Source organism: Grus americana, chromosome 3 (genome assembly GCF_028858705.1).
Source record: "Grus americana isolate bGruAme1 chromosome 3, bGruAme1.mat, whole genome shotgun sequence".
NCBI classification, from domain to species: Eukaryota; Metazoa; Chordata; class Aves; order Gruiformes; family Gruidae; genus Grus; species Grus americana.
Window position 1 is genome coordinate 35215819 of NC_072854.1, and position 27328 is coordinate 35243146.

The window sequence follows — 27328 nt, forward strand, 5'->3', positions numbered from 1 at the left end:
AGGAAGTAATGATGTGATGCATTTCATCCTGGGGCTCTTACTCTGTGAACACAATAAACACTTTGGCTGAGAAGAGAAAGATAACTCAGTAAATTCTGTATGATTTCCCCCAGCAGGAAGGGGAATGTTAATTTTCTTTTTCTCATTGATCACTCACTTCTTATACATGGAGAAAATCCTCTGGTTCTAAGCAAAGTTAAGAGGATGCTGAAAAGATTTTGGAAGACTTGAGTGCCATCAGTATTGCATTCCCTCACAAATACTTCTCAAATAAAAAAAAAAACACTGCTGAGAATGGACTACTAATAAAAGCTTAATGAAAAACAAATGAACTAGATTTGACTACATACTCTTCTCCTGCATCCTTCAAGAGCCTTAAAATAAAGGGAAAAAACCACTGCAGTGAGATGTAATTTTTGGGACAGCTCTTCTCCATAATAAGTAGCTATTAAATTATCAATCAAAAATTCTAAAACCATGCATCTAGATGAGGATTGGTAACTTCTTGTTATTCCTATTTTAAAAGGCATTTTAATCTGCTGTACCTCAGTTCACTGAAAATAAGATTATGAAGCTGTATTTGATGTCTTGATCAACAAAAGCACACTACTGTGTATCAAACATTTATTCAAATAACTCATAATCATAACTAATAATTCCTAGTTTTTAAAAAACTGTGAAGAATTATGTAGACCTGAACCAGTCTGGTCTCAACTGTCAACAGGAACTTCTTTTTGTGAATTAATGCTCTAACTCACACAGTAAACCCTCTGTTTGGACAATGCTCTTCTGAGAAACAATAGGGTATTTTTTGAAAATTGGATTCTAAATTTATTTTTTCTGCTTTTGTTTGGGTTTTAATATTAGGTTTCTATTAAACATACAGTATTCTGGTTTCTGTTTAATTAGCTTGCACTGATTTTTCCTAATTGTTTCCCCTTAATTTTATTACTAATGAAACAAGAATATTTTGTGATCCCTCTTTCAGAAAAAGTCTTTTGTCTAAGGAGATTTAGAAGATCGAGATATGTAGGTTTGCTAGCATTTGGAATTCTAATTGCTTGTTAGCTCTGGTGGTGTGACGTAGCATTCTCGGAGCAGTCTGATGTCTCTCGTGTCTTATCCCAGGCCAGCTCTGCGCTCTTCTCTGCTTCTTTTTACCTCTTGCTTGTGTAAAAAATGAGCACTCTCACTTAAAAGTATTTTAAACACATTGGCTTATGAATAGGGTTGGTGTCAATGCAGAAAATTCAGGAATGATAATAAATTCAGAAGACTTAAAGGAAAACAAAGAATTTTCCTCTCTCTAGTTTTTAATTTTCATATGCACTAGGTACTTGAACTTATCTACTTTAGGACTTCAGTCTACAATTTGTTAAGGTCAAGCATTTTTGGAAGTTCACTTTTCAGGGATTAGTCATTTTAGAAATGAGGTGCTTTAAATTAGACATAAAATTTCCCTGATTCTGCAGTAAAAGTGGAGTCGGTAGAATTCCAGATGAAGGAACATGTCCGAGAAAGCAGTATTTAATTTTCCCTAATTCTACTGTCATAATTTACCTTCCAGTTTTTAAAGGATGCATGGTTTTGGTACTTAGGTACTTGGGCTTCACAAGATAGCTTTTTAAAATGTAAAACCTTACATGCTAAAAAAGGATTTTTCGGTTTTAAAAGTCAAATACACCTGAGACCATGACTTGCAATTTCTGTATAGTTGGCTTGGCAACGCTGCACGTTTTGCAGAATCCAAATTTTGGATTTAAATATACCTTGATTAGGCCACAGAAGATTGTGTGATTGATAAGAATTCACAAGAGCTCTGTGGCCTTTTGCCCGAGCGTGAGGTGAGATCAGCGGGCCCCAGTCCTGCGCAGCGGACTCCCGCACTCGTGAAAGTTCATTCATTTTCCGCAGCCCGATCCACCTCCTCACCTCCCAAAAGCTGCTGCCTCCGAGCTGATCAAGGGGGGAGCGGGAGAGCCTGAGGCATTACCGGTCGCAGCCCTACTGCGGCCATTTTATCGTCTAGGGGCCAGGGAAGCCGGCGGCCCCCGCTGCGGGTGGCGGGCCGGACGCCCGGCGGGGCGGGCGAGCCGAGAGCCTCGGCAGGAAAACGCTGGTGAGGCCCCGCCGCGCCGTTCATGGAGGAGAGGGGCGGCAGTGCGGCGCGCACCGTCTCCTCGTTCTCCCCGTGTGCTCGGAAGAGCCTCCGGCGGAGTCCCGGCCAGGCCCCTCTCCCCCGCCGGGCGCCATCGGCGGCTGCTGGGCCAGGCCCGGCTGGCAACCGCTCGGGGGGCTGCTGGTGGCGGACGCGGTGAGGGAGGAGCGGGCGCGCTGCCGCCGCTTCCTCCTGCACGGGGGCCGGAAGGCAGCGCGGCCCGGGCCGCCGTGCGCGCGGACTGGGGAGCGGGAGAGGGCCGGGCCTCGGCGGCGCCGCCGCCGCCGCTGCGGGTCACCCAGCCTTCCGCAGTGGGGGTGGGCGGCGGAGCGCGCAGGCCGGGGGAAGGGCCAGGCCCCGCCGCCTCTCTGGGCGATGGAGTGAGGGAGCGAGGCTCGGCAGCGGGAAGATGGCCGGTGGCGGCGGCGGCGGCGGCTGCCGAGACAGCTTGTTTCTGGAAGGTGCGTGCATGGCTGAGAGGGGGGGAATGTGGCCCATGGGCTGCGTTTCCCTTCTGGCAACCAGTAAGGGGCACGGTACAGACTGGGGAACGGGGGAGGCGGGCGTGTGTGTGCATCGGGGGGGGGGGGGGAAACGAGTCCCCTTTGGGGGACGACAATGAGAGGTGGCTTCGTGGTGGGGGAAGGGTGGGTGCCGTAAGGGGTGGTTTGATTTGGTGAAAAGAGACCTGCTTTTGAGGGAGGGGTCAGTGAGGGCGATTTGATTTCTTTTTCTTTCTTTCTTAATTTAATTTTCCGAGGCTTTGGAAGTGCAGTGTTTTCTTTGTAGGGGCACAGCGCCGAGAGCAACCTGGGCTCGGTGCAGCAGGGCCGGTTTTGCAGCGGGAGGAATCGTCTCTCGGAGGGGCGGTGGGCTGGTGGGCGGCGGGACAAGGTTAGCGCTAGGTGAGGAGGGGAAGCGAGGATTGCTGTGCCGCCTCCCCGTTGCATTTCCCTGCCTTTAGCCTGCTTCCAGGCCCCGGCCTAGCCCGTGCCCTTTCCCCCCACCATAAAATGAGTCTCGTCTGCTTCTGAAATGCTACTTTAAAGGTTTGGGACTGAGGTTAATTTTGAGGGGGCGATCGTTCTTACATTTGTGATACGAAGATGATGATGAACCTGTTAGCTGCAACTGAAAGAAACCTTTAGCGTTTATAAAGCCTTGAGTAAATTTTTTGATGTACGGGTTTGTTGGGGTTTTTTACCTGTCACTGTAAAGCTCTTAATTACAATGCAGAAAGTCTCCTGAAATTCGAATATCTAACTGTTGAGCCTTTACAATTTTGCCGATTTAAAAAATGAAAAAAAAATAATCTACTGTTGTAGTCTTGCAAAATTGCTGTAAGCACATAACCTGATGACATAGGCCAATAGTCTGGTAAATTCTGCTAAATTGCCATGATGATAATGAAGAAAAAGCTACGTTAATGAAATAAATTACTCCTCCTAAGTAGAGTTTTTCAAGTCAAGGATAAGTTTAGCTCTGGAGATTTTGTAGTACCTATATTATACAGAACATACCTCTTGCAGATTTTCTTTTGCTGCAGAGTGTTGGGTTTTGTTTTTTATTACTAGAGGTTCTGGAATAGAAGTACTGTGTGAACAAAATACTGCTTGTTTTGAATAATTAATCTGAAATTCTGATTTTCAGAAACTCTTTCTGCTTAATAACTGCTGTCACATTACCTCCCTTTTACTTTTAAAATGTTCGGTGGTGAAATGCAGACACTCCATTTTTTCCTGAACTCTCTCCACAGAATGTAGTGAGGTTTGCACAGACAACTAAAAGTGTCAGGGTGATGACTAGTCGCTGTCTTCTGTGTGCACCTTGGCTACTTGCTGGTTGGACAGGTGGCTAAGAAAAGAGATTTCATATGCAACAGCCACATGTTTTTTACTTCTGAGATCTCTTTCCAATATCAGGACCAAGATGACACTGGATAGCATCCCCATTTGAAGCTTCAGTATTCCATGATTGGTGAACCGAGTTAGTAGCTGGTTTTGTGTTTCCCCATTATTTGAGGATGTGATAGAAACCTTAAGAGTGTGTGAGTGTGCATGCACATCTAAAGAAAATGTGATGTGGATGGTACTGACAAAAAATTTCTGAGGGTGGCCCAAGTCCAAATGGGATGATAGCACCATAGTAGGTCTAGTAAGAGCTGGTAAACTTTGTACTGATATGAAGCAGAGGAAAAAGAAGGCTTTCAGACGTTATTTGAGAGATTCTTATTAGGGAGTTGGCTTTATAGGAAAAAGTAAAGGCATAGAATAAATATATATATATGTTTTTTTGACAATCTATAATCTGGAAACATACAGCAGCACATTAGATCAACATAATGATGTCAGAACCACCATTATCCAAAGGCTAGACAAGCATGAGAGTGCTAGACTTGTGAACAAGTACAGCGTGAACAAAAATGGGGATAAAAGTGTATAGAGTAAGAAATATGTCAACTTCTGTTGTAAGATGATGATGAATATATGAGCCTAGAGTTATAGATATAACTAGTCTGAGTGTGTATATTTCAGGGACTCTGTTGAAGTCTGTGTAAGCAACAACCAAAAATTGTTTACTTGATGTTTTTGGAAGTGTTATATTAAAGGCTGGTAAAGAGGAGGGGAGGGACTCCTTTGTCCATCCGTGCCATTAATGTGCAAACAAATGAATTATGTGCCAAATGGATGTTAGATCTTATCACTAATTGAACTCAGTCTAATGGAGACTGTGTTGTTTATGCACACATACATACATAGCTACATATTTACATATATGTACACAGAAACTTCTAGTGTTGTCATGCTTGTGTTGACTATCAGTCAGACTTAAGATAAACATACAGTTAAATGAAATTAATCGTTTTTAAACATACAGTTAAATGAAATTAATTGTTTTTAAGTATGATGGTTGTTCAGAATTTTGGGTTTGATTCTACATGTCCAGTAAGATACTGCTTTTCTCTCATTTAGTGTTACAGATCCTAAAATGAAGAAATATGGCTGTCATTGTGCTGTTAAAGTGCTTCCTTTTAATATTTTTTATTATTTTATTCTCCAGTAAAAACAAAATGGTCTTTCTGGAAGGGTGTTCCTTGAGTAATTTGTCTGTTGCCTTTCTGGTAATGCCATTCTTTTGAACACAGTGATTCATACTAGTACACGGTTTTTGTCCAGTTCTGCGTATCTAATGTGTCATCATTTTTTATGCTGCGTTGTATAGACTGTTTAATGCAAAAATGTGAAAAAAGATCCCTAGAACTATAATGTTTGACTCTTTTAAAGCTGTATTTGTTATCATTTTGGAGCAGTGCTAATAGGTGATATATATAACATATCCATAGATATACATGACCTGTGTGTTTACTTTTCTTGAAATGTCAGGGCTGTTAGAATTTAGAAGTGTGGAAAGTACCTTCTTTTTGTTATGTAAGCTAGTTTGTAAGTGGAATTAGTAAAACTTTTTTGAATTCGCTTTCCTACAGTAAGCTTTCAAAGTTATGGGCAGAATATGCAGAAATTCACACTAACCAAGTAGTCCTGTTGCATGGGAATTCTTTCCTATTTGGAGGACTAGAAATTTAGTGATTAGAGATTTTCATCTGCAGGAATTTTTTATTTTTTTTTAATTAATTGATGGTCACACCTAAAATAGAAAGCAATGATAGGCAAATCTATTTGGGTTTAGAATAGGGGGATGTTCAACGTGTAGGAATGGAGAGTACTGTTGATCATTACCCGTGGAGAAAAATTGTGGAAACTTGTTATATTCTGCCTCTTTGCATATTACTGAGCTGCAAGGCAATTGTAATTTCCCTTTTCCAGCCTTAAATTTAAAGTTTCCCTATGTTCGTGCAGTAGATAACAGGCAAACTTTAAAGTATTCCTAAATGCATCTATTTTCCAGAAGAAAGTAGAAACATTTTATTCCTTCCTGTTTTCTTTCTTCAGTCTCCTGGTGGTTACAGTAAAGTTTCTTTTTGAGGATCTCCTTTCTAAGGAATGTTGCCAGTCCCTACCTTCAGAGCTGCTGAGGGATTTCAGTGCAATCATGACAGGAATTTGCTCAATTTTCATTCCATTTTCTTGGCTACAGGTTTCCTAATAACAATAGAGAACACTATGTAGACTACCCATTAGCACCAGCAGAAGAAACTTCACAGTTGTCTGCCTGAGGACTCTAGAAGACTGCTTTGTTTTTCATTCAGCTCACGTGTAAAGAATTGTCTTCACCAAAGCAAGAGTTGTAGACTTGTGTGTTTTCTTAAAGGTAGCTGAGATTCTGGAGTGGTACAGAAACACACAGCATTTGTGTATTAGTGTGTGGACATAGAGTTGCCATTTGAAGTGGTGGTCAGCCTTTCCTGCTTTTTTTAAATTTTCCTTTAATCATATTGAGAAATCTCTGACAGGAGTAATACAAATTCGTAGGGCAGGGTGGAGTTTATATTCAGGTAGAACACTTGAAAATTTTCTACCTGCTAATGCTCTTCTCTTTATTTTTCTCTTAACAGTGAAATTTAATTATTGTAATTGTCTCTGAAGCAGTCTCTGACACTTTGTTTATGACCTAGTGGAGATAAGTATTATTTTGAAAATGAGAAGGAGGAATGATTCAGGTATCATTCACCTTCTTCTGTGTCTTTATCATAATCTAAACTCCTGCTTTATGCTGCTTAGTTCTCTGGTTTGCATCAGTTTCATCAATCATAGAATCATAGGATGGTTTGGGTTGGAAGGGACCTTAAAGATCATCTAGTTCCAATCCCCCTGCCATGGGCAGGGACACCCTCCGCTAAACCAGGTTGCCCAAAGCCCCATCCAACCTGGCCTTGAACACTTCCAGGCAGGGGGCATCCACAACCTCTCTGGGCAACCTGTTCCAGTGCCTCACCACCCTCACAGTGAAGAATTTCTTCCAAACATCTAATCTAAACCTGCCCTCTTTTAGTTTAAGGCCATGACCCCTTGTCCTGTCACTACATGCCCTTGTAAACAGTCCCTCTCCATCTTTCCTGTAGGCCCCTTCAGGTACTGGGATGCTACTCTAAGGTCTCCCCGGAGCCCTCTCTTCTCCAGGCTGAACAACCCCAACACTCTCAGCCTGTCTTCAAAGTCCAGACATGTTCTGTTCCTTTCTTCTGTTTTTCTTGAGAGTAGTGTTATATCTGAAAGTGGAAAATTTGTGTCTCTTCCCTGGCTTGCTTATATCTCCCAGTCCTCTGACCCATTCAGAATTTCTTTCTACCACTGCATATGAGTCTTCTCAGACCTTTGTTCAGCTGTCCTTTCCAGTGGTTTTAAGGATAAGAAACATTCTCATTGACTTCAATGACAGATTGTTTTCTAGGAATGAAACTCACTTGTTGAGAACTATTTCTCAGCAAAGTACAATTTAAACTATCTTCTTACTGTCTTATCTAACTTACTGTCAATCTAACTTGGGTGATAGGTAGCATGAAATATTAAGGAAGACAGGCTGCTTCTTAAAGCATGTAAAAAGATAGTAAAAAAAGATACATTTATCTATTAATACTTTATAACATATGTTGTAATGTGCTTAGTAGTGCATTCTAAAATAATAGCCTGTGCCCAAGTCCTCTTCCACATCATCACCTTCTCTTGAATTTTGAGAGGTAGGATTGTAGGAGCCCAGACTTGTCCTCGGCTTTCTGAATTGGAAAGCATCTGTGTGCAATTTTCTGGTTTTCATTGTGGGGACATTTATTATTTGCTAGCTTTTCCTAAGTAGCTGCTGCTATAATAATTTTGGACAAAGTGGGACATAGAAGCTTCAGGTGTAAGAGTTACTATCTTGTATGGGATGCCTCATCTGTTATTTTCTGGCACTTAGATTTGGTAGTATAGCACTAATCTTTCCTCAGAAAAGGTACAGAAATTCTACTGGGTTTTAGTGGCCAAAAAAGAATTAAGTAGAGAATGTTCCTAAAAGAGATCCCTACGCTCTTCTTTATGTAAGTATAAATAAAAAGTAATAGTAATAACATCAATGTGTGTCTTGATAGCAAGCATAAACCAACATTTTGCAAACATCTTGCACAGATACTTTTATGATGAGCCTATTTGGATATTTTAGTCTTTTGCTTCTTGTTTTATGTACAAGGATAAAACATAATGGATTATTTATTGTAATGGTTTCAACAACAACTTTGGCTTTTATTACTGTTGTTTCTGGAAGAGTATGCATGGATTTCAGTGCAGTATCAGACTTCACCTTTTCTACAGAGTTTTCGCTGTGTCTCTTAGTTGAGATAACTGAGGGGTGTTGAGGTGTTTTGTGTTGTAACAGATCCTATAATGTGAGACTAATCACCAAACTTGCCACTTTCAAATATTGCTTTGTAAGGATATAAGGGGTTTTTGAGTCATCTCTCATCATTTTGTCTCCTCTCTTCCCACTAATAGCTATTAAACCCTTTGCTTGCAGAGGAGTAGAGATCTCCCAGGTAAATAGCTCCAAATTTTGTGAAACTTGCCCACTTCTATAGAACAGAGAAGTCAAAATTAGTGTCCCTGAAGCAAAGGTTTCAGTGTTGCCTCAGCATGGTTCGGTTTGCTGCTAACTGGTGTTAGTACTACTGGCTGAACAGTGAGGGGTCAGGGCAGCTAGAGGACTTGGTACACGGGACAGTGCATGTCTCCATCAGAGTGTGTGTGTGTTGCAGAAAGGAGTGAAAGAGTGTACAGGGTAGCTTAAGATACTGCAGGAGGCTGAGAACACAAAAATTGAGCTGTTGTGGTGAGGGAGGCTGTAGAGATAGAGGGAACAAATTCTTTTTGCAGGAAAAAGGGCAAATGTTATTCTTAACTTGGTTGTTCTAAAAGGCACTTCCATTGGGGGTAGAGGGGGGGGAAGCAGACTTGTAAAGTTCCTTTCTTTTGGCCCATGTTTTAGCACCTATTTGGTTTCAATTTGGAGGTTTTTTTTAAGGTAGGGATATTCTTACATAGGTTGAAATCTATCTGATGCTCTGTACTTGCTTACTTCTTGCTTAAAATTAAGAAACTCAAAGCACTAGTAAAAATACAACTATTCTTATTCATTATATAGAATTAAATCTGGTGGTAATTTTATCTTACACATTTAATTTTTGAAAGCATGTGTTCTTAAACTTCCTCTTACTGTGTTCAGCAGCCTAGCATGTGTAATATTTTCAGGTAAAGCTGATTTTAAGCTGTGGTGAAGCCAAAGTTGGTGTCTTGTATTGGCCAAGTCAGTTGTTTATGAATGTCGTGTTCACAGCAGTAAATGGCACTTCCATAGTGGACGCCCAGCAGCCTGTGTTGATGGATATTATGACACAAAACGAATTACCTGATAATCTTTATTTCTCTGATCCTTCACAAATATGAGATAAAAAATGTTTTTCATTCTGCTGCTGCGGCCATGAAATTTCATTTCCTTTAGGAAATGTGGAAAAGATAACCAGTTCTTAAATAATAGGTTAAAATCAAATGGTGTATTTTTAATAATTAAATCACTGCCTAATTCAGTGACACATGTTTAGGTTGGAAGCTTTTTTTGAGAACTACTAACATGTTATAAGTAGAGCTTAGTAGTTCATTAGTACGTAGACACGTTTGTGAGATGTCTTTTGAGTACTTTCAATAGAAAGTCGTAAAAGTACTGAAAACTTACTTCATTTTCTTGTATGGTGTAGTTTCTCTGCACAGAACTGGGGATTGTGCCAAATGGAATTCAGTCTCTGAATTACAGCCTAGTATAAATCAGAATACAGAATGGCTAATGGTTATATGGGTACTGTAGCTAACAGGAATGATTAAGAGCAAATAACTTCTGACAAGTTGTTTTGTTTTTATTTATGGAACAATGTCTGCTCTGAGTTAAAGAAATTGCATTTTGGCAATGCTGTTTGAATAACTTTTTTAAAATAATCTGTGAAGGAGTTATGTTCTAATATATGAGGATAGTTGGTTAGTAAAAGGATTATAGTAAATGCGTGAGTACTGATGTCTTGTACTTAATGTACACTAGCAATTTGCAGCATGAATATCAAATTTGAAAATAATGCTTTCAAAATAAACTGTCCAAAGCATAGTAAAATGATTAACATGCAATGCTATTGTCTTGTACAGGGGAATGATAAATTGGGTGTATGGATTCCCTAAAGTAGTGAACTGTGACGTTGCTGCTTTTATTTTATCATGCTGCGACTCCATTTTGGATGCAAAGCTGCATTCATGCCAACTATTTATTGGTTCTCTTTGCAAGGCTTAAAATTATTAGCTGGTTTGGGCATAGGGACTGACAGAACATTATTAACTGATTAGAGGGAGTTACGTGTTGCAGCTGTGCTGCTCTTAAGGCTCACTGCTGCAGGTGGGGGAGAGGGAGAGGTCTGCTTTTGCCACCCCCACCCCCCAAATTCCAGCCTCATGGTGTGCCTGTACTGTCCACCACCCCCGAGACTTACCAGTTTATTGCCAAAAAAATTGAACTTGCTTTGCCAAACCTCTGTTGAATTTGCTCACTGAACGGTAAGCGGGAGAGGCAGGGCAATGGCTTGGATTGGGGAGAGCAGGCAGACTCTGCGTGTGAGAGGAGCAGGACATTCCCCCTTTCCCCTCTCTCTGGTGAGCTGTTAAGTCAGGTTAAGGTGTAATACATAACTTAAACTTCAGAATAAATACTTTTGTGTAACAGCAGCTTTATTCTGCCCAGGGAAATTCAATTATTTTAAATAACAGGTTAACTTCTGCGTAGAACAAGTTTATGGTGGAGGCTGGAGACTGGAGGGAATAAATTAACAGGCCGTGGTTATTCTTCCCAGGTTGGTCAGCAGGCCTTTAAAAAGTTTTTGTTAACAGGCAAGTGCTGTGTGAGGCAAGGAAACATTTCTGAATGCACGTCCCAGTAATTCCTATGAAAGAATAATTTGGAGTGAAAGACACTGAATTTGGGATATTTTTCTCTGACTGAATCTTGAATGATTACAAATAAAGAACAGTGATGATTCAGAAACTCTGTGTGAAGCCTTCCTGGGTTTTTGTTTGTTTGTTTGTTTTCAGACTTGCTGGAGCAAAGTCTCTCTGGGTTTTTTTGTGGGTGGTTTTTTTGTTTTTTTGTTTTAATAAGACTTGCCACAATGATGTTTTAGGAATGATAAATACCAATAATATTTTGCTGGTGTGGTAAAACATAATACTGTATGTCATGATTAATATTATGTAATCTTAGACATTTACATCTGTAAGAAACAGCTGCAAAAATATTTGTTATTTTCATGAGAATTTTTTATCCAGTGCCATGCAGTTGTTTCACTTGTACTAAAATTCATTCTACTGATGTGTTTTTATTAATGTTGTAGGATATAATGTTGTATGTGTTTAGCATGTCCAATTTTTGTGTCTCATTTAGCAAAATATGAATATCGTGCTGATGACAGAATTTAATATGACAGTCTAACAGAAAGATTATTCAGGAGCCCATTAGATGAGAATTTGAACTATGCAGTTGATGTTAGGTTTCATATTTACAATTGCCTTTGTAATTTCTGAGGCTAGCTTCTTTTAGAAACACTTACTAGAGTCCATTGTAAGTTTATTTCTATCAAGGCTTACTGCTCAAGAGGCAATTTAAGGATCCTTTACAATTGGGAATAAACTTTCAGAAGTGAGCTTCTGAATACTCTGCTCCAGGTTATTATGATTGCATATACCTGGCACAGTAAACCTTTCACTGAGATTACTAGTTCTGCCATAAGGCAGATATGTTGCAGCTGAATCTTTACATGATGAATACCACAAAAAACAAAAAATCTGTGATTAATGTAGTAAAGAAGTTCTTTGTCATCTAGCAAAGCCTTTGTTAGGTGGAAAAGGCACTGCTCCTTATTTGGAAGATTGTCTTACTGTGTGCCCTGTGATAGAAAGAACTGGTAGATGTAGGTAAGCATGAGTTTCATGTTTGGATGAAGGTGGCTGAAACTCATCTCCAGTTGCAGGTCTCTTAAGAAGTTGGATATTTTGCTTCAGCTGTCTTTTGAGTGATATTTCTTGAAAAGTAGTTTCATAACTGGGTGCAATTAGCAAGCTGGCATGTGTTATTTTGTTATATTAAAATTTAGTCGATCGATGGCACTTCCTTATTTTCACTACCTTTATAAGTAATTACTGAGAAAATGTTTGTTTTCCCAGGGATGTTAAAGTTATCTTTTAGCTTTCTAAAAATAAAGCCTGCTTAGTGAATTTTAGCATACTGTGGTTCAGTTAGCAGTTGTCAGTGTTCCTTAAACTCATTGTTGTCAGGTCTAGTGAAGTTTGATACTTCTGTTACAAAGATTTCAGTGTTTTTAATGCAGTAATTTAGTTGCATTAGTACATCATGCCTCACTGCATTGATGATCTCTAATTACAAAGGGAGTTGAAGTGTATAGTGTATCTAGTGTGAGCAGGAGGCTGTTGCCTATATTTGTGTTGCATTTCTCTTTTTTTTTTTTATAAACAGACACAATTTACTTGATTTTTTAACTGTATGTGTATTTGCAGAGTCTTTTTCTAACTCTTAGCAGTCCCCATGTGTAGGGCCATACTGTATGGCCATGCAAGTAATTGTACCAGCAATTTATAACACAGGCAGGCCTACCTAGCTGCTCTGTGCTGCTCATGGTGACAGTCCTGCTGCCCCTCCCAGAGGCACGGTGCTCACAGCCTTGCTTGAGTCAACACTGGCACTTCTCTGGCTTCATGGGAAGTTGGCTGAAGGAGCTAAATTGGCAGAAAACTAATCCTGGGCAGGGGGAGGGAAGTGTTGGTGGAGCTAGTCTGTATTGCTTTTCAGCCATATCAGCAATCTAATCCAGCTGACTGCCCTCTCATATGGATATGAAAGCTTGCCAGTGTCACTAAGAATAGGGGAAAAAACAGGTCTTTGGCCTTTTACAGAAAGGCAAATGCAAATTTTTCGCACAGCTTAGAGTTTAACTAACTCTTTCATGCTCCTTTCATCTGTTCCCTACTCAAATTTTTCTAGGATGTGCCTTTTTCATTTGACCAAATTATTGATCTTTTCTTGGTTGTTGAGTTTTCTTTTTGTGTGCTTGCCTTTTGATGTCCATTTCAGGTGAATTTTAAACAACTGACAACATCAAAGAAGCGCCTTTTTTCTGCTTTAATTATATTTTAAATAATTATATTTATTCTTCTGTCCTACATCTGCAAGATATTTTCTTGTATAAGTCATGGAACCTTTCTAGACTTTAATTTCTCTATGTTTTTATGGAGCGGATAATATCTACTTGACATTGTCTTTGAAAGTTTGCAGGATAAATCCAGAAGTGTTAAATAATACAAATTCTTGATTTTTTTTCTTCTTCCTTTTGGTATGTAGATACAGTGCTTTATTTCAACCTGACATTCCAATTATTGCAGCAAACCTGGAAACCTTCTCGAAGTGTTGGTTGCCTAATTTCCAGGTAGTTAGACTAGGTTATTAATCTTATTTGGTATGTAACTGCCTTTCAGCACTTTCTAAAAATAGATTGCTGTTTGTTTAGTGCTGCTATATTCTCAGTTGCACAAGCTTAGCTTTTTTTATTATGATGGATCCCATGGTGCATAACTAAGTCTAAAATCAGAAGTGTGCAAATCAGATGCATAATAAACTGCAAGGTTTCCTGCTGTGTTTTGGTTATCTTATAAAACCCTTCAAGTGTTCAGAATTTGAGATCATATGTGATTAACATCACATACTGATTTGCCACAGAAATAGTATTCTGGAATTCTTAGTCAAGTGTCATCTTCCTTGAAATGGCTTGTTAGCTTTACGTACTTTTTCACATTTTGAGAGTAAATTGGCAGTTTAGAATTTGTCCCTAGCCTATCCTAACCTTTTATCCTCCATTTTTTCTTACAAAATAGGAAGATCTCTCTCCTATGTTTATCTTTCCTATAAAAGCATTGAAACTTTCTTATTCCCTTCTGAATTTTTAGTATATCTCCAGTCTAGCAATAAAGGTCTCATGTAAGTAGAGAATTATATATATTCATAATGCTAGTGATGAAAAAATTACTTTTTTGTTTATTTTTTTTTTTTCCTTTATTGTTGGATCCTGCTTTTGATGTTATTTAACTTATTTTACTTGTGTGGAGAGTTTGAATGGGTGGCAGACTTATTCAGAGAGAGAAAAGAAGGAAAGTGACTGAGGTACTTCATTTTGGAAGTGTTTCTGATGACGGTGCAGTTGCCTTAGGTGATGCTTTGTACCTATGCTTAGTCACTGGTTTTATTTGACTGCTGGTTGGAATCACGTGGGTTGGAACCTCCTGTCCAAACCAGGCCCGGTTAGAGCAGGTTGCTCAGGGCTTTGTTGAATCTCCATGACCTTTCAGGTCAACCTGGTCCACTCTTAAGCACCCTCATGGTAAAAAATAAATTCTTTCATTGATTTGGAATTTTCTTCATTCCAACTTGTGTCCAGTGCCTCTTGTCCTTTTGCTCTGCATCTCTGTGGAGAGTTTGGCTTTATCTTCTCCCTGCCTTCCCATTAGGTAGTTGAAGACAGCAAAAAGGTCTCCCCTCCCCCTTTTTAATAAATAAACCCATCTTTTTTAGCCTCTCATATATCATGTGCTCGATCCCCTTGGCTATCTTGACAACCCTTCACTGAATTTGATCTAGTGTGTCAATGTTTTTGTTACACTGGACAGCCCAAAACTGAATGCGGTACTCCAGTAGCAATTTCATATGGAAGTGCCATGTAGAAGGGAAGAGTCACTTCTCTTGACTGCTGGCTAAACTTTTGCTAATACGTCATGTGGTTGGCTTTCCTTGCCATGGGAGTGCACTACTGACTTATGTTCAGTTTGCTGTCCATTAGGACCCCTGGATCGTCTTGAAGAGCTGCTTTCTAGCCAGTTGTTCCCCAGCCTGCACTGCTACATGGCTTATTTGGTCCCAGATGTAGGACTTTGCATTTGCTTTTGTTAAACTTCATAAGGTTCTTGTCAGCCCATTTCTCCAGCCTGTCAGGTCTCTCTGAATGGCAGCCCTGACTTCCAGTGTATCAACTGCTTCCCCCAATTTGGTATTGTCTGCAAACTTGCTGAGTGCACTTGGTCCCAGCATTATTAACAAAGACATTAAACAGCATTGGCTCTAGTACTGATTGCTGAGGGATGCTAGGAGCTGGATTTGTACTGGTAGTCATCACCCTTTGATCCCAGTGCTCCAGCTGTTTTTTTTCCCCCTCATCTTCTCATTCATGTCTCTCTAGTCTGGCTATAAGGACCCTGTGGGAGACCACGTCAAAGGCCTTGCAACACCCATTGCTCTACCCTTACACACACAGCCAGACATTTCACTGTAGAATGCAGTTGCGTTAGTTGGGCACAATTTGCCCTTGGTAAATCCATGCTGGCTGTTCACCTTCTTGTCATCACGTAGCTGGGAATGGATTCCTGGAAGATTTGATCCATAACCTTATCAGGGGTTGAGGTGAAGCAGACTAGCCTGTACTTCACCAGATCATCCTTGCTGCCCATCCTGAAGATAGGTATGATGTTTTTCTAGTCATTGGGAACCTCTCTCGTGCTGTGATCTTTCAAAGATCACGTAGGGTGGCCTAACAGTGACATCAGCAAGCTTCCTCAACACTGTCAGATGCGTCCTGTCTTCCCCTATGGACTTACACATGTACAACTGGCTTAAGTGTTGCTTAGTCGTGTCTTCCTCCACAATGGGTGATGTTGCATTCCCACAGATTCTGCTGATAGAGTTGGGGAAATGGGAGGTCAGAGGGCAGAATTTACCAGTGAAATCTGGAGGGGCAAAAAAAAAGGATCAAGTTCTTAATTTTTTTTCCATGCCCTATGTCACTAGGTTCCTGTCTCATTTAACAGCGGGCCCATGTTTTCCTTAGCATTCCTATGTTGCTGGTGCAGATAAAGAAGCCCTCTTAAAGTACTTCTGCATTGTTTTCTGATGCTGTCATAAGGGTGGCATCCTTGGGTGATACCTCTACATCTCTGTTGGGGGAATCAGTAGAAAAGGTCAAGAAACACCGGTAATCCATTGTGTGGTTAGCACCGCTATCTTACCAGAAAAACCTTCAAAGACTTTACAAAGAAAATGTTTAACATACTTCAAAGCTCTGTCCTCCTTTTATCCTCTTCTGTTACTCTTTGTTAATACTCAGAAAATATTAAACACAGTTCGGCAAATGATCAAACTTACGCAGCTCTATGTTCTTGAGTCCAGTCATTTTACATGATATTCTGTACAATAAGCAACCCAATGTGTATGAAAGTCCTGAAGGAAAAAAGTTGTTTGTCAGAATATACAGAATTCCATCTTTGAATTACAGACCTCTTACAAATGCTTTTTCTTTGCAAACTTTTTGCCCAGGAGTGGATGCTCTGTATTTATCAATGGTTTTCTGTTGACATCACATTGTTGAAAGGGTGAGGATTTTTATTAGCCATCTGAGAAATTAAATTGCCTTCATGTGTGAAAGAATGTCCATACTTTATCTGTTACACTGGTATAGAACTTTACTACTGAACTCTGTGCTTCATGTAATACCTCACTATCAATTTATGATTACTGCCTATTATTGGAAGTGATTTTGACAGGTTTTTTGCACCTGCAGCTAATTTAGGGAGAGGAAAGTTAAATCATCTTTTAAGCAATAGATCTATAAATCTGTACCTATAAATGTAGGTTTCATGCAAATTTCTTTGGTATCCTTAGTGCCTAAAACAATCTTGATTCTTGGATGCCCCTTACCTCTGCTGTGCTGTCATAGCTGTGCTGTGGTAGTGTGGTTGAACAAAAGAGGAAACTGATATGGTTGAAAAATAACTTTCCCCCTCCCCTGCTGCTCAAGGTGTTTTTGCCTGAATTAGTTTCATTCCCCAGGTTTGCTCTCAGTGAAGAAACAGCTGTGGTGACGTACGCAGGGTGCAGGACAGGAGCAAGAAGCCCCAGCTTTTAGGAAGTATGAGGGGTACGTAAACCTGTTTGTGTAGTGCTGCTTCAGTATGTGAAAATGCAACCTCATTGCAGTTGCACAGTTGACATACTAGAGCTGATGGTATCAAAGCTGGAAGATAAAAAGCTGTTTTGCGTAGAAGCCTGAAGAAGCCTGTCTGAAAGAATGATGAAGCAATGGGGAAAGTAAAACAATTAAAAAATATTTCAGTGTCAGATTTTATGAGTACTTATAGCCTCTTAATATATGTGATGACTCTAAATGAACAACAGATTAGAAAGCTCAGAAGCATTCATTTTAGTTTGTCTTCATCCAGACTCATATTTAAGTAATGATTCTGAGCACAGTTAAATTTATTTGAATTTTTTGTGTGAATGCTCCAGTATCTGATAAGTTGGTTGCAGTTGTAATGGTCTAAGCATTTGTAAGATACGGCTTTTATTATTGCTTTTTTTCAGACCAGTGTAACTGGGGAAAAAGAATGTAAATTTCAGATCCTCCTGGAAAAACTCCTTGGTCCTGAACCAAACCTTTGTTTGATTTAGGTTTCATGTTTAGGGTCATTCTTAGACACACAGAAAGAAATGTGATCTCAGCAGACAAAAGAATTGTAAAAGCTTCTATACGTTGTAATATAAATCTTAAAGTCTCTACTGTTGTATTCCATGGGTGGTGGGGAGTTGTTCCGGCAATCCAGTGATACATCTGAAAAAGTTGCTTTCCTAGAAAAGTTGGTCTTCATGTGCCATCTGGCATCTGTAGTGGGTTGCCCTTGGCTGATTGCCAGGTGCCCACCAAAGCTGCTGTATCACTCCCCTCCTCAGCTGAACAGGGGAGGGAAAATATGACGAAAGGCTCATGGGTCAAGATAAGGACAGGTGAGCGATCAAATCTTAAACCATCTTTCCCACACCCCTTTCTTCTTCCTGGGCTTAACTTTACTCCCAGTTTTTCTACCTTCTTCCCCCCCAGCGGCACAGGGGGATGGGGAATGGGGGTTGTGGTCAGTTCATCACATGTTGTGTCTGCCGCTCCTTCCTTCTCAGGAGGAGGACTCCTCACACTCTTCCCCTGCTGCAGTGTGGGGTCCCTCTCACGGGAGACACTTCTCCAGCGTCGGTCTTTCCTGCAGGTTACAGTTCTTCACGAACTGGTCCAGCATGGGTCCCTTCCATGGGGTGCAGTCCTTCAGGACCAGACTGCTCCAGCATCGGTCCCCCATGGGGTCACAAGTCCTGACAGCAAACCTGCTCTGGCATGGGCTTCTCTCCCTACGGGGCCACAGGTCCTGCCAGGAGCCTGCTCCAGTGCAGGCTTCTCACGGGGTCACAGCCTCCTTCAGGCAGCCACCTGCTCTGGCATGGGGTCCTCCATGGGCTGAAGGTGGATATCTGCTCCAGCGTTAACCTCCATGGGCTGCAGGGGAATCTCTGCTCCGGTGCCTGGAGCACCTCCTCCCCCTCCTTCTTCACTGACCTTGGTGTCTGCAGAGTTGTTCCTCTCATGTATTCTCACTCTTCTCTCCCAGCTGCTGTTGCACAGCAGTTTTTTCCCCTGTTCTTAAATATGTTATCCCAGAGGTGCTACTACCGTTGCTGATGGGCTCAGCCTTGGCCAGTGGCAGGTCCATCTTGGAGCTGGCTGGAATGGGCTCTGTCACACATGGGGGAAGCTTGTGGTGGCATCTCACAGAAGCCACCCCTATAGCCTCCCTGCCACCCTTGCCGTACAAACCCAATACAGCATCATATCCAAAACAATAAAAAGAAATAGGTGTGCTTTTCTGGTCAGCTGTAATATAGATTCATATGGATTGATTTGCCTTAGAGCACAAGGTACAAGACATGCAAAAAAATCTTCTAAGATGTTGTCTACTGTTGGACACTAGCACTTTACTAAATACTGTATATGTAACTCCTCACTTAAGTCTTGTGGGCAGAATTTTAAAGGATTTTTTTGCAAATGCACAACTTTGCTCTTATTTCATTGAGATTCACTGTGAACTTTTTTCCTCCCATTTAGGAATTTCTTAATGACACTGTTGAATGATAGTAACTCCTGCTAAAGGAGTTTTCAAAACAGTGTCCACACACGGTAACTTAAAGGTGTTAATCTGCTTTCCGCCATTCTTCCTACAAGCATACTTCATTTGGTAATCCAAAATCTGTTAATTGGGTTTTATACAAAAAGACCGTATGGGGATTTTTAAAAGGCTGGTTTCAGGATGTGGTTAGTAATGCTATGGAAGTTTTAATACAAACTAAAATACAAAATATTTTTTCAGCAGTCTTTTATTTGATTTTTAAAAAATGGCATGTAACTGATCACAGTTGTTTAAAAAAGCAATGAAGTATGTTAGACACATAGACCTGTGCAGGATATCCATTTAAATTCCATGTAGTTTCTCGGGCTCAGAATAGCTTACTTCCCTTGGTATAACAGCATCAAAGGGAGCTTGTAGTAGGAGGAAAAGTAATTTGTCATTGCTAGTGAAATCTGCTCCAGCATGCTGCCTTTCTTGGGCAGAGGTATAGCAATTGTCTTCTGTTGTCTCAATATCTGAGGGCCAGGTCTGCTTATGTGAATATTTTTCACTTTCTGGATATGAATGTGTCTTGCTGATTAAAATGGGCTTGATAGTACACATAGTAAAAATTGTAACAGGTTCCAAATTTAAGTCTTACTACAGAATAGTTAGAAACTTAGCCTTTGTGACAGATGACTTGTTACCCCTGTTTAAAAAAAAACAATCCTGTGTAGAATCAGATCCCAAGTTACCATTCAGATTAAGTAACTCGGTTAAGTGAATGATCTGGCTAACATGATGGTATACTTTGAGATTTGCATTTTTTGGTAGGACCAAGAATGCTGGAGAGTGAAAATTGATCCAGAGCTGGGTGCTAAGACTGTTCTTCCATGGACAACTGTGCTGGTCTTGTGGTGGACAAACCATCCAATATGGAAATGCTTAATCCAAAAAAAGGACTACAGAAAATCTTAAAAAACTTTTTGAAAAGGACCTAGAAGATGCAGCCAGAGTGTAAAACACTTGCGGACAGCTTGGGAGTTTTTTAAAGACACCATATTGGAGGCTTACAGCATATACGTGCTGCTTGTTTATATAGACTTTGAAAGGACCCCCAAATGTTGGCATGGCTAAATAGCAGGGTAAGGAGATATGTCTGAAATAAACAATTATCCTTCATAGACTCATAGAATGGTTTGGGTTGGAAGGGACCTCAAAGATCATCTAGTTCCAACCCCCCTGCCATGGGCAGGGACACCCTCCACTAGACCAGGCTGCCCAAAGCCCCATCCAACCTGGCCTTGAACACTTCCAGGGAGAGGACCTCCACAACTTCTCTGGGCAACCTGTTCCAGTGCCTTACCACTCTAACAGTAAAGAATTTCTTCCTAGTATCTAATCTAAACCTGCCCTCTTTTAGTTTAAGGCCGTTACCCCTTGTCCTGTCACTGCACTCCCTCATAAACAGTCCCTCACCGTCTTTCCTGTAGGCCCCTTCAGGTAGTGGTAAGCCGCAATGAGGTATCCCCGGAGCCGCCTTTTCTCCAGGCTGAACAACCCCAACTCTCTCAGCCTGTCCTCACAGGAGAGGTGCTCCAGCCCTTTGATCAGCTTCGTGGTCCTCGTCTGGACTTGCTCCAACAGCTCCATGTCTCTCCTGTACTGGGGCCCCCAGAGCTGGACGCAGTACTCCAGGTGGGGTCTCAGAAGAGCGGAGTAGAGGGGCAGGATCACCTCCCTTGACCTGCTGGTCACACTTCTCTTGATGCATCCCAGGACAGGGCTGGCTTTCTGGGCTGCAAGCGCACACTGCCGGCTCATGTTGAGCTTTTCATCAATCAATACCCCCAAGTCCTTCTCCTCAGGGCTGCTTTCAATCCATTCTCTGCCCAGCCTGTAATTGTGCTTGGGGTTGCCCTGACCCGCGTGCAGGACCTTCCTCTTGGCCTTGTTGAACTTCATGTGGTTCGCACAGGCCCACCTTTCCAGCCTGTCAGGGTCCCTCTGGATGGCATCCCTTCCCTCCAGCATGTCGACCCCACCACACAGCTTGGTGTCGTCGGCAAACTTGCTGAGGGTGCACTCAGTCTCGCTCTCCATGTCGCCGACAAAGATGTTAAACAGTGCCGGTCCCAGTACTGACCCCTGAGGAATGCCACTCGTCACTGTTCTCCACTTGGACACGGAGCCGTTGACCACAACTCTTTGAGTGCGACCATACAGCCAATTCCTTATCCACCGCGTGGTCCATCCATCGAATCCATGTCTCTCCAATTTAGAGACAAGGATGTCGTGCGGGACAGTGTCAAATGCTTTGCACAAGTCCAGGTAGATGATGTCAGTTGCTCTTCCCTTGTCCACTAATGCTGTAACCCCATCATAGAACCAAATTTGTCAGGCACGATTTGCCCTTAGTGAAGCCGTGTTGGCTGTCACCAATCACCCCCTTATTTTCCATGTGCCTGAGCATAGTCTCCAGGAGGGTCTGCTCCATAATCTTGCCAGGCACAGAGGTGAGACTGACCGGCCTGTATTTCCCTGGGTCTTCCTTTTTACCCGTCTTAAAAATGGGGGTTATGTTTCCCCTTTTCCAGTTGGTGGGAACTTTGCCAGACTGCCAGGACTTCTCAAATATGATGGCGAGTGGCCTGGCCACTTCATCCGCCAGTTCCCTCAAGACCTGTGGATGCAACTCATCAGGTCCCATGGACTTGTGCACCTTCAGGTTTCTTGAATCTGAACTTTTGTCTGAATGAGGAAAATAAATAGAGAATAATAAAAAAGCTGATGGATTAAACCTGTAATAATAATGAGGTAGACAAAAAAAATAAATTGATGGATAATTACTTTGATGAATAACAGGCATAAGTCTTTCTTCAAACTAAGCAGAAAAGTTTCTGGAGTATCTACAGGGTCAGTAGACAACCAAGTTGTAAAAGGCAGCTTTGGAGAATATAAGGTCATAGCTGAAAACCGGAATTGCTTGCACTCACTTTGACAACACTTACAGAGGTCTTCATGCCAGAATATTTCTTAAGAAGGAATGTGATAGAATATATGACTGAAAATGAAACATCAGTGGAAGAAATTGCAGTACATTAAGCAAAAAATGCAAAAGGCAGCAGGATCAAATGGCATTCATCCAAGTGTTGTAAGAGGAACTGAGGGATAAAGGAGGTAAGGACTGTAGCACGTTACTTGTTGGTCAGCATCGTCTTTCTGCTACAAGTAAAAAGGTAATGAGTATGGTAGCAGCTTTTATAAAGGCAGTGGAGGTATTTGAGAAACTTTACATCAGTGAGCTTTGTGATCATCAAACCCAAATTCATAGAAGTGATAATGAAGACCAGAATTAATTTCATCATTCTGTCTGGAGAGTCCTTTACCAAAGGCTTTTGGAGAAGATAAGTTGCCTCTGGATAAAATGGAAAGTTTCTTAAGAAACAACTGGCAACAGATGGAAAGAGAGGGCAAAATTGGTTTGTTTTGTTAATAGGAGGAATAACCCATTGAATTCCACAAGGTTCTGTGTTAATATTGCTGCACACATATAAGGAAAAGGGTTTGATAGAGAGGTGAAAAAAATTTGTGGATGTTGCAAACTTTACTTGGTTTAGTATAATGGCCAGTTATTTAAAGAAAATTGCAGATGCTCAGGTTTTGGGTTATGTGAGTTAAAATCATATATGAAATTCAGTGTAGGTAAATGCCAAGTAATCTAAGTGAATGAGAAGTAGGAAAGAGAATTTTTGTAGGTAGTGATTGGCTCTGAACTGGTTCTTACCAATCATGAGTGAAAGATCGAATTATCTAGTACATAAAGATCAATGCAGTTCTCCATAGCAGTGAAAACAGCAAGTCCATTGTTAAGACTTATTAGGAAAGGAGTAAAGAACAAAACAAACATCATGCTGCTTCTGTAGAAATTCATGGCACATATGCATCTTGAATATTCCTCATAGCGTTGGTATCCTCATCTCAGAAAGGGTACAGTAGATGGGTTCAGAGATAAGCATTGAGAGTGATTTAAAGGCACGAAACAGCTTCTATCTGAGGAAAACTTAAAGAGACTCAGGGTTTTTCTCTTTTTTTGCCTGGGAAAAGGATGACTGTGAAAGAACACAACAGAGAGCTATGCAATCATGAGTGAATAGGGAAGGATAACTTATTACTATCTTCCAAGTACAGGAACTGGAGAAATGGAGTACTAAGTAGGAGCAAAAGATGCCAGATTGAATCAGGACAAACAAAAGCAGATACTTATTCAAGTACTGTATAATTAAGCTGAGGTACTATCTGCTGCAAGATGCTGTTGATTCTGTAGAGTAGTGTTGATTAGAAAAAGCAAGCGGGAAGAAGAAAAAGTCTAGTAAAGGCTGTTAAAAAATACCATCCATGGCTCAGGAAGTCCTTGGTAGATGCAAATAGCTGGAAGCAGAGGTTGAATATGCAGTAAGTGTTTTGGTATGCTCTGTTTATACTTTACCCTAGACATCTGTTGTTGGTTGTGATTTTTTTTTCTTTTCTATCAAAACATAGAGTTGCATTCATTATTTCTAAATGCATTTCCAACTATATAAAGAAAAACATAGTAAGAAAGACTTGTATAAATTATACCAAAATCAAAGCCGTTGCATAGTTTGTCATACAGAATTTGTGTGAGACAGCTCTTAGTCGCAATAATTAGGGCCTGGGGTGAACGGTGCCTTGCTTTAATGAGTGCTGTTTCTATGCTCTGGAACTCCTTCACTTAAGAATACCCCCATGCCATCATATTATATGAAAATGTCCATACTGTTGCATATTGCAGTAGATAAATCTGAAATTTGATGTAGTATGACTGTTCACAGAAGGTTCACGGTTTTACTTAGTTGATGCTAGCACTGAAATTTCACTTAACATCGGATGTTAATTCAGGTCAGTGTCAGATGTTGAATTAAAAAAAAAAGTATTAAGTTGAAATTGTACTTGGGGCAGTTCAGCACTGTTGCTTTTATATGGAAAAAATAAATATGTGCTTGGGTATTAGACATTGAAATAATAAATGTGAGGACTCTTTCTGCATTTGGCATGTAGTTCATATCAGAGAAGGAACCCTCAAATTTACAGGTGTCAGTAAAACTGTTGAAATCTTTGTAAAACTACTCATATCATCATTTTGAATAGCTTGCTAACTTATTGCATTAGTAATCAAGGTGTTGACAGGTACTCACTTGTATTTATTTTAGGAAAATGTGTCACCACTGCATTAATGAACTTATTTTGTCAAATGATAGTTAAACGTTGACATCAAGAAAATAAATCCTTGGGGGAAAATATATACATCTGGTTTACTCCTCTAGTTTGTGTTGATTAATAACTCAGCTTGAAATCAAGACTTATCTTAACTTGTTCTCATTTCAGCTTTGGATAGATCACAATCCAAGAGAGATGGAGGTTTTAAAAATAATTGGAGCTTTGATCATACAGAAGAAAGTGAAGGAGATGCAGAGAAAGAGTAAGGATGCTTTTATCTAGGCTATTGAAAGTATAAGTGTCTATAAATAAATACTTTTTTGTAATTTATTAATAAGAAACTATATAAATATCTTAAAATTTTCAGTGATTAAGAAAAATTGTTTCAAAGAAGTTATTTCAACTAGTATTGCCATATAAAAATGCATTAAATGTAAATTTAATTGTGAACATGGGGCTTACAACACAGGGCACAGTACATTTCTAAAGTGTTGCAGTCATCTTTGGAGCTACTCTGTAAGTCTAAGGAACACAGACAAGAAATATGTTAACACGCAAAGTAAGGAAATGGAAAGGTAGGGTATCCAAGTAGCTTCAACTTTTCCTTTTAGTGACAATGCTACTTGGTACTTCACAGTTATGATTAAGGTACTTCAGTAGTTGTAGGCCTACATTAAGTTAAACTGAGTTTATGAGACTAGGTTTTTCTCCCTTGTGGTTGTCTCACTGGGTAGAGTTAAGGCTGTTTTGATTCCCTGTTCATTTATTTCTTTACTTAGTATGTTTGGCTTTTGACTAAAACTTAAACCCTACGTGTGAAGTTTGAACACATACTTTGACCTTGTGATCTTTTATTGTTACTAGTATGTTTTCTCTATATTAATGTATTTATGTCAAAAAAGACTAATGAATTGTTAAAGGAACAGCAAGTTTCATGCATGAAGAACGTATGCTAGGTTTAGTTGTTGTTCTTAGATATTTAGAGAGTAGGACCTGCAAGTTTTAAAAAGAATACTATGGTTCTCTAGTAAGGAGAAGCTGAATCCTGTGTTTAAGTACAAAAATAATTCTTATGTGAATTTGTATCTTGTAATACTCTGCCACATATTGTGTGTTGGAAGGGAGATAGGAAAGTAGACACATAACCACTTAGGCTGCAGCAGCAGGCTATGCTGTAATCTTAGAAAAACATTAAGAAAAGTGATGTTTTAGTCATTAAAAAATTAGTTCAGGAGCTCATTGAAATGTGAGGTAAGCATTTTTGTCAAAACAGAACTTTATCAGAAGTTAAAACCACTTTCTGAAAGGTTCTCAAACTATGGGCATTTTAGTTTTATAAAATTAAACTTGCTTTTTTTCTTAGCATTTTTAACATGCATTTCTGGTGCACAAGTAATATGTTTTAAGTGTAATTGCAGTACTTACAATGCAGTTAGTGTTTGTGTTTTTCTTGTCTTCAGAAATAAAAGTAACTCAGATTTGTAAGCATAGCAGCTTTTTTTCTTCTAGCAAATTACTGGTGTTTTCCATCCGTATCCATCTGATGTTGACTTAAGAACACCGAGTGAGATGTGCGTAGTGTAGTGATGCTAAAAAAAAGTTTGAAAAACTGATTATGGAACATATGTTTTATACAATTGTATCTGATTTTAAGATGGTATTTCTGAGTGATTTTTCATTCCTTTCAAATATTCTGTATGATAAATAGTTTTTCTGTAGCCAGCACTGAAATTTTATTACCTACTCACATCAGTAATTTGTTATTATATCTGTGAATTATCTAGAATCTTACCTGGAAGTACGGACAAAAGAGTAGCTGAAAATTGATTTAAACTGGAGATACTGCCTTTTTTGCTTACCCATCCTCCAATAGCATTTCAGGCAACTTCTCACTCCCTCCAAACAACTATATGTTTTAAGCTGCCCACATATTTACTTTTGGTAACACCTAGGGGGTTTTTTGTCTTAATGGCATTGTAAACTTTCAGCATTTTGAAATAATTTGTGTGTTTTGCTTTTCTAATACATTTTTACTTTGTATAACAAAATACTGACAGAAGTGAATCTTTAAAAAAAAATGACTTGACAATAAATTGTTCTTTTCTTTCTGAATTTCCTTTACCCTTAGCAAAACATTTCAAAGATTAGCAGCTTTAGTTCATAGAATTGTTCCAGCATAAAGCTTTGTGTGTCCCCCAATATTTTGAGTATACTATGCAGTAAGTATGCATTCTGGCAATTTTTAAAAAAAATGTCATTATTATTCACTACGGTATGCTGATATTTACTAGCAATGCTTGTAATTTACTGTGTTTCTGCCTGGGGAAAGCTGTAGAACTGAAACAAGCATCTGGGTGCATCTCATGCTTGTTGTTGAGGCACTAGCATTTTAGTGTCTGACCTTACCACAGCTTTTTGTCCTCCTAATGGCAGACGCACAATAAGTTTGTTTTGAACTGGCCCAAGAATAATGTTACAGCACTTAAAGGATTGGCCGTATTCCTGTATCACCCCATGAGATCTGTGCTAATGTTGTTGGTCAATACTGGATGTCATTTTGGATTATCTTTCCTCAGTGAGATGAACACAAAATATGTGGCTGATGACCTCCTACCAAAGCAATTTTTTGAATAAGTAGATTATTTTAAAAGAAGTATGTTGTTTAACTTATTTGGGGAATTAGATGGGCTGAGTCATAATGGTAAGGTTTCAAGTAATGAACACAAAAAGAGTAAAGAACTTACGTAAACTGAAGAAGATTTGGAAAAATAAATGATCACCCAGCACAATATATACATTTTTAAATGCTGTTAGAGTTTATACTCAGCATGGAACTAGAGTTATGGAAATTCAAAATGGTAATTGACAAGTATCTTATCCCAAAGTAAACGCCTGAAGAAAATCTTCAGTCCACTCGAAAGAGTAAAAGTAACATTTT

The 27328-nt window shown here is 39.9% G+C and overlaps 1 protein-coding gene across 2 annotated transcripts in view; it reads left to right on the plus strand.

Moving 5' to 3' along the window:
• The first annotated feature begins 2134 nt into the window (after positions 1-2134).
• Positions 2135-27328, plus strand: part of SENP6 (SUMO specific peptidase 6) — an 84563-nt gene continuing 59369 nt past the window's right edge. For both annotated transcript variants that reach the window (XM_054821324.1, XM_054821325.1), the window contains exons 1-2: positions 2135-2619; positions 24559-24652. In XM_054821324.1, the coding sequence (XP_054677299.1) occupies positions 2568-2619; positions 24559-24652 (146 nt within the window). In that variant the 5' untranslated portion in view covers positions 2135-2567. The remainder of the gene's footprint in view (positions 2620-24558; positions 24653-27328) is intronic.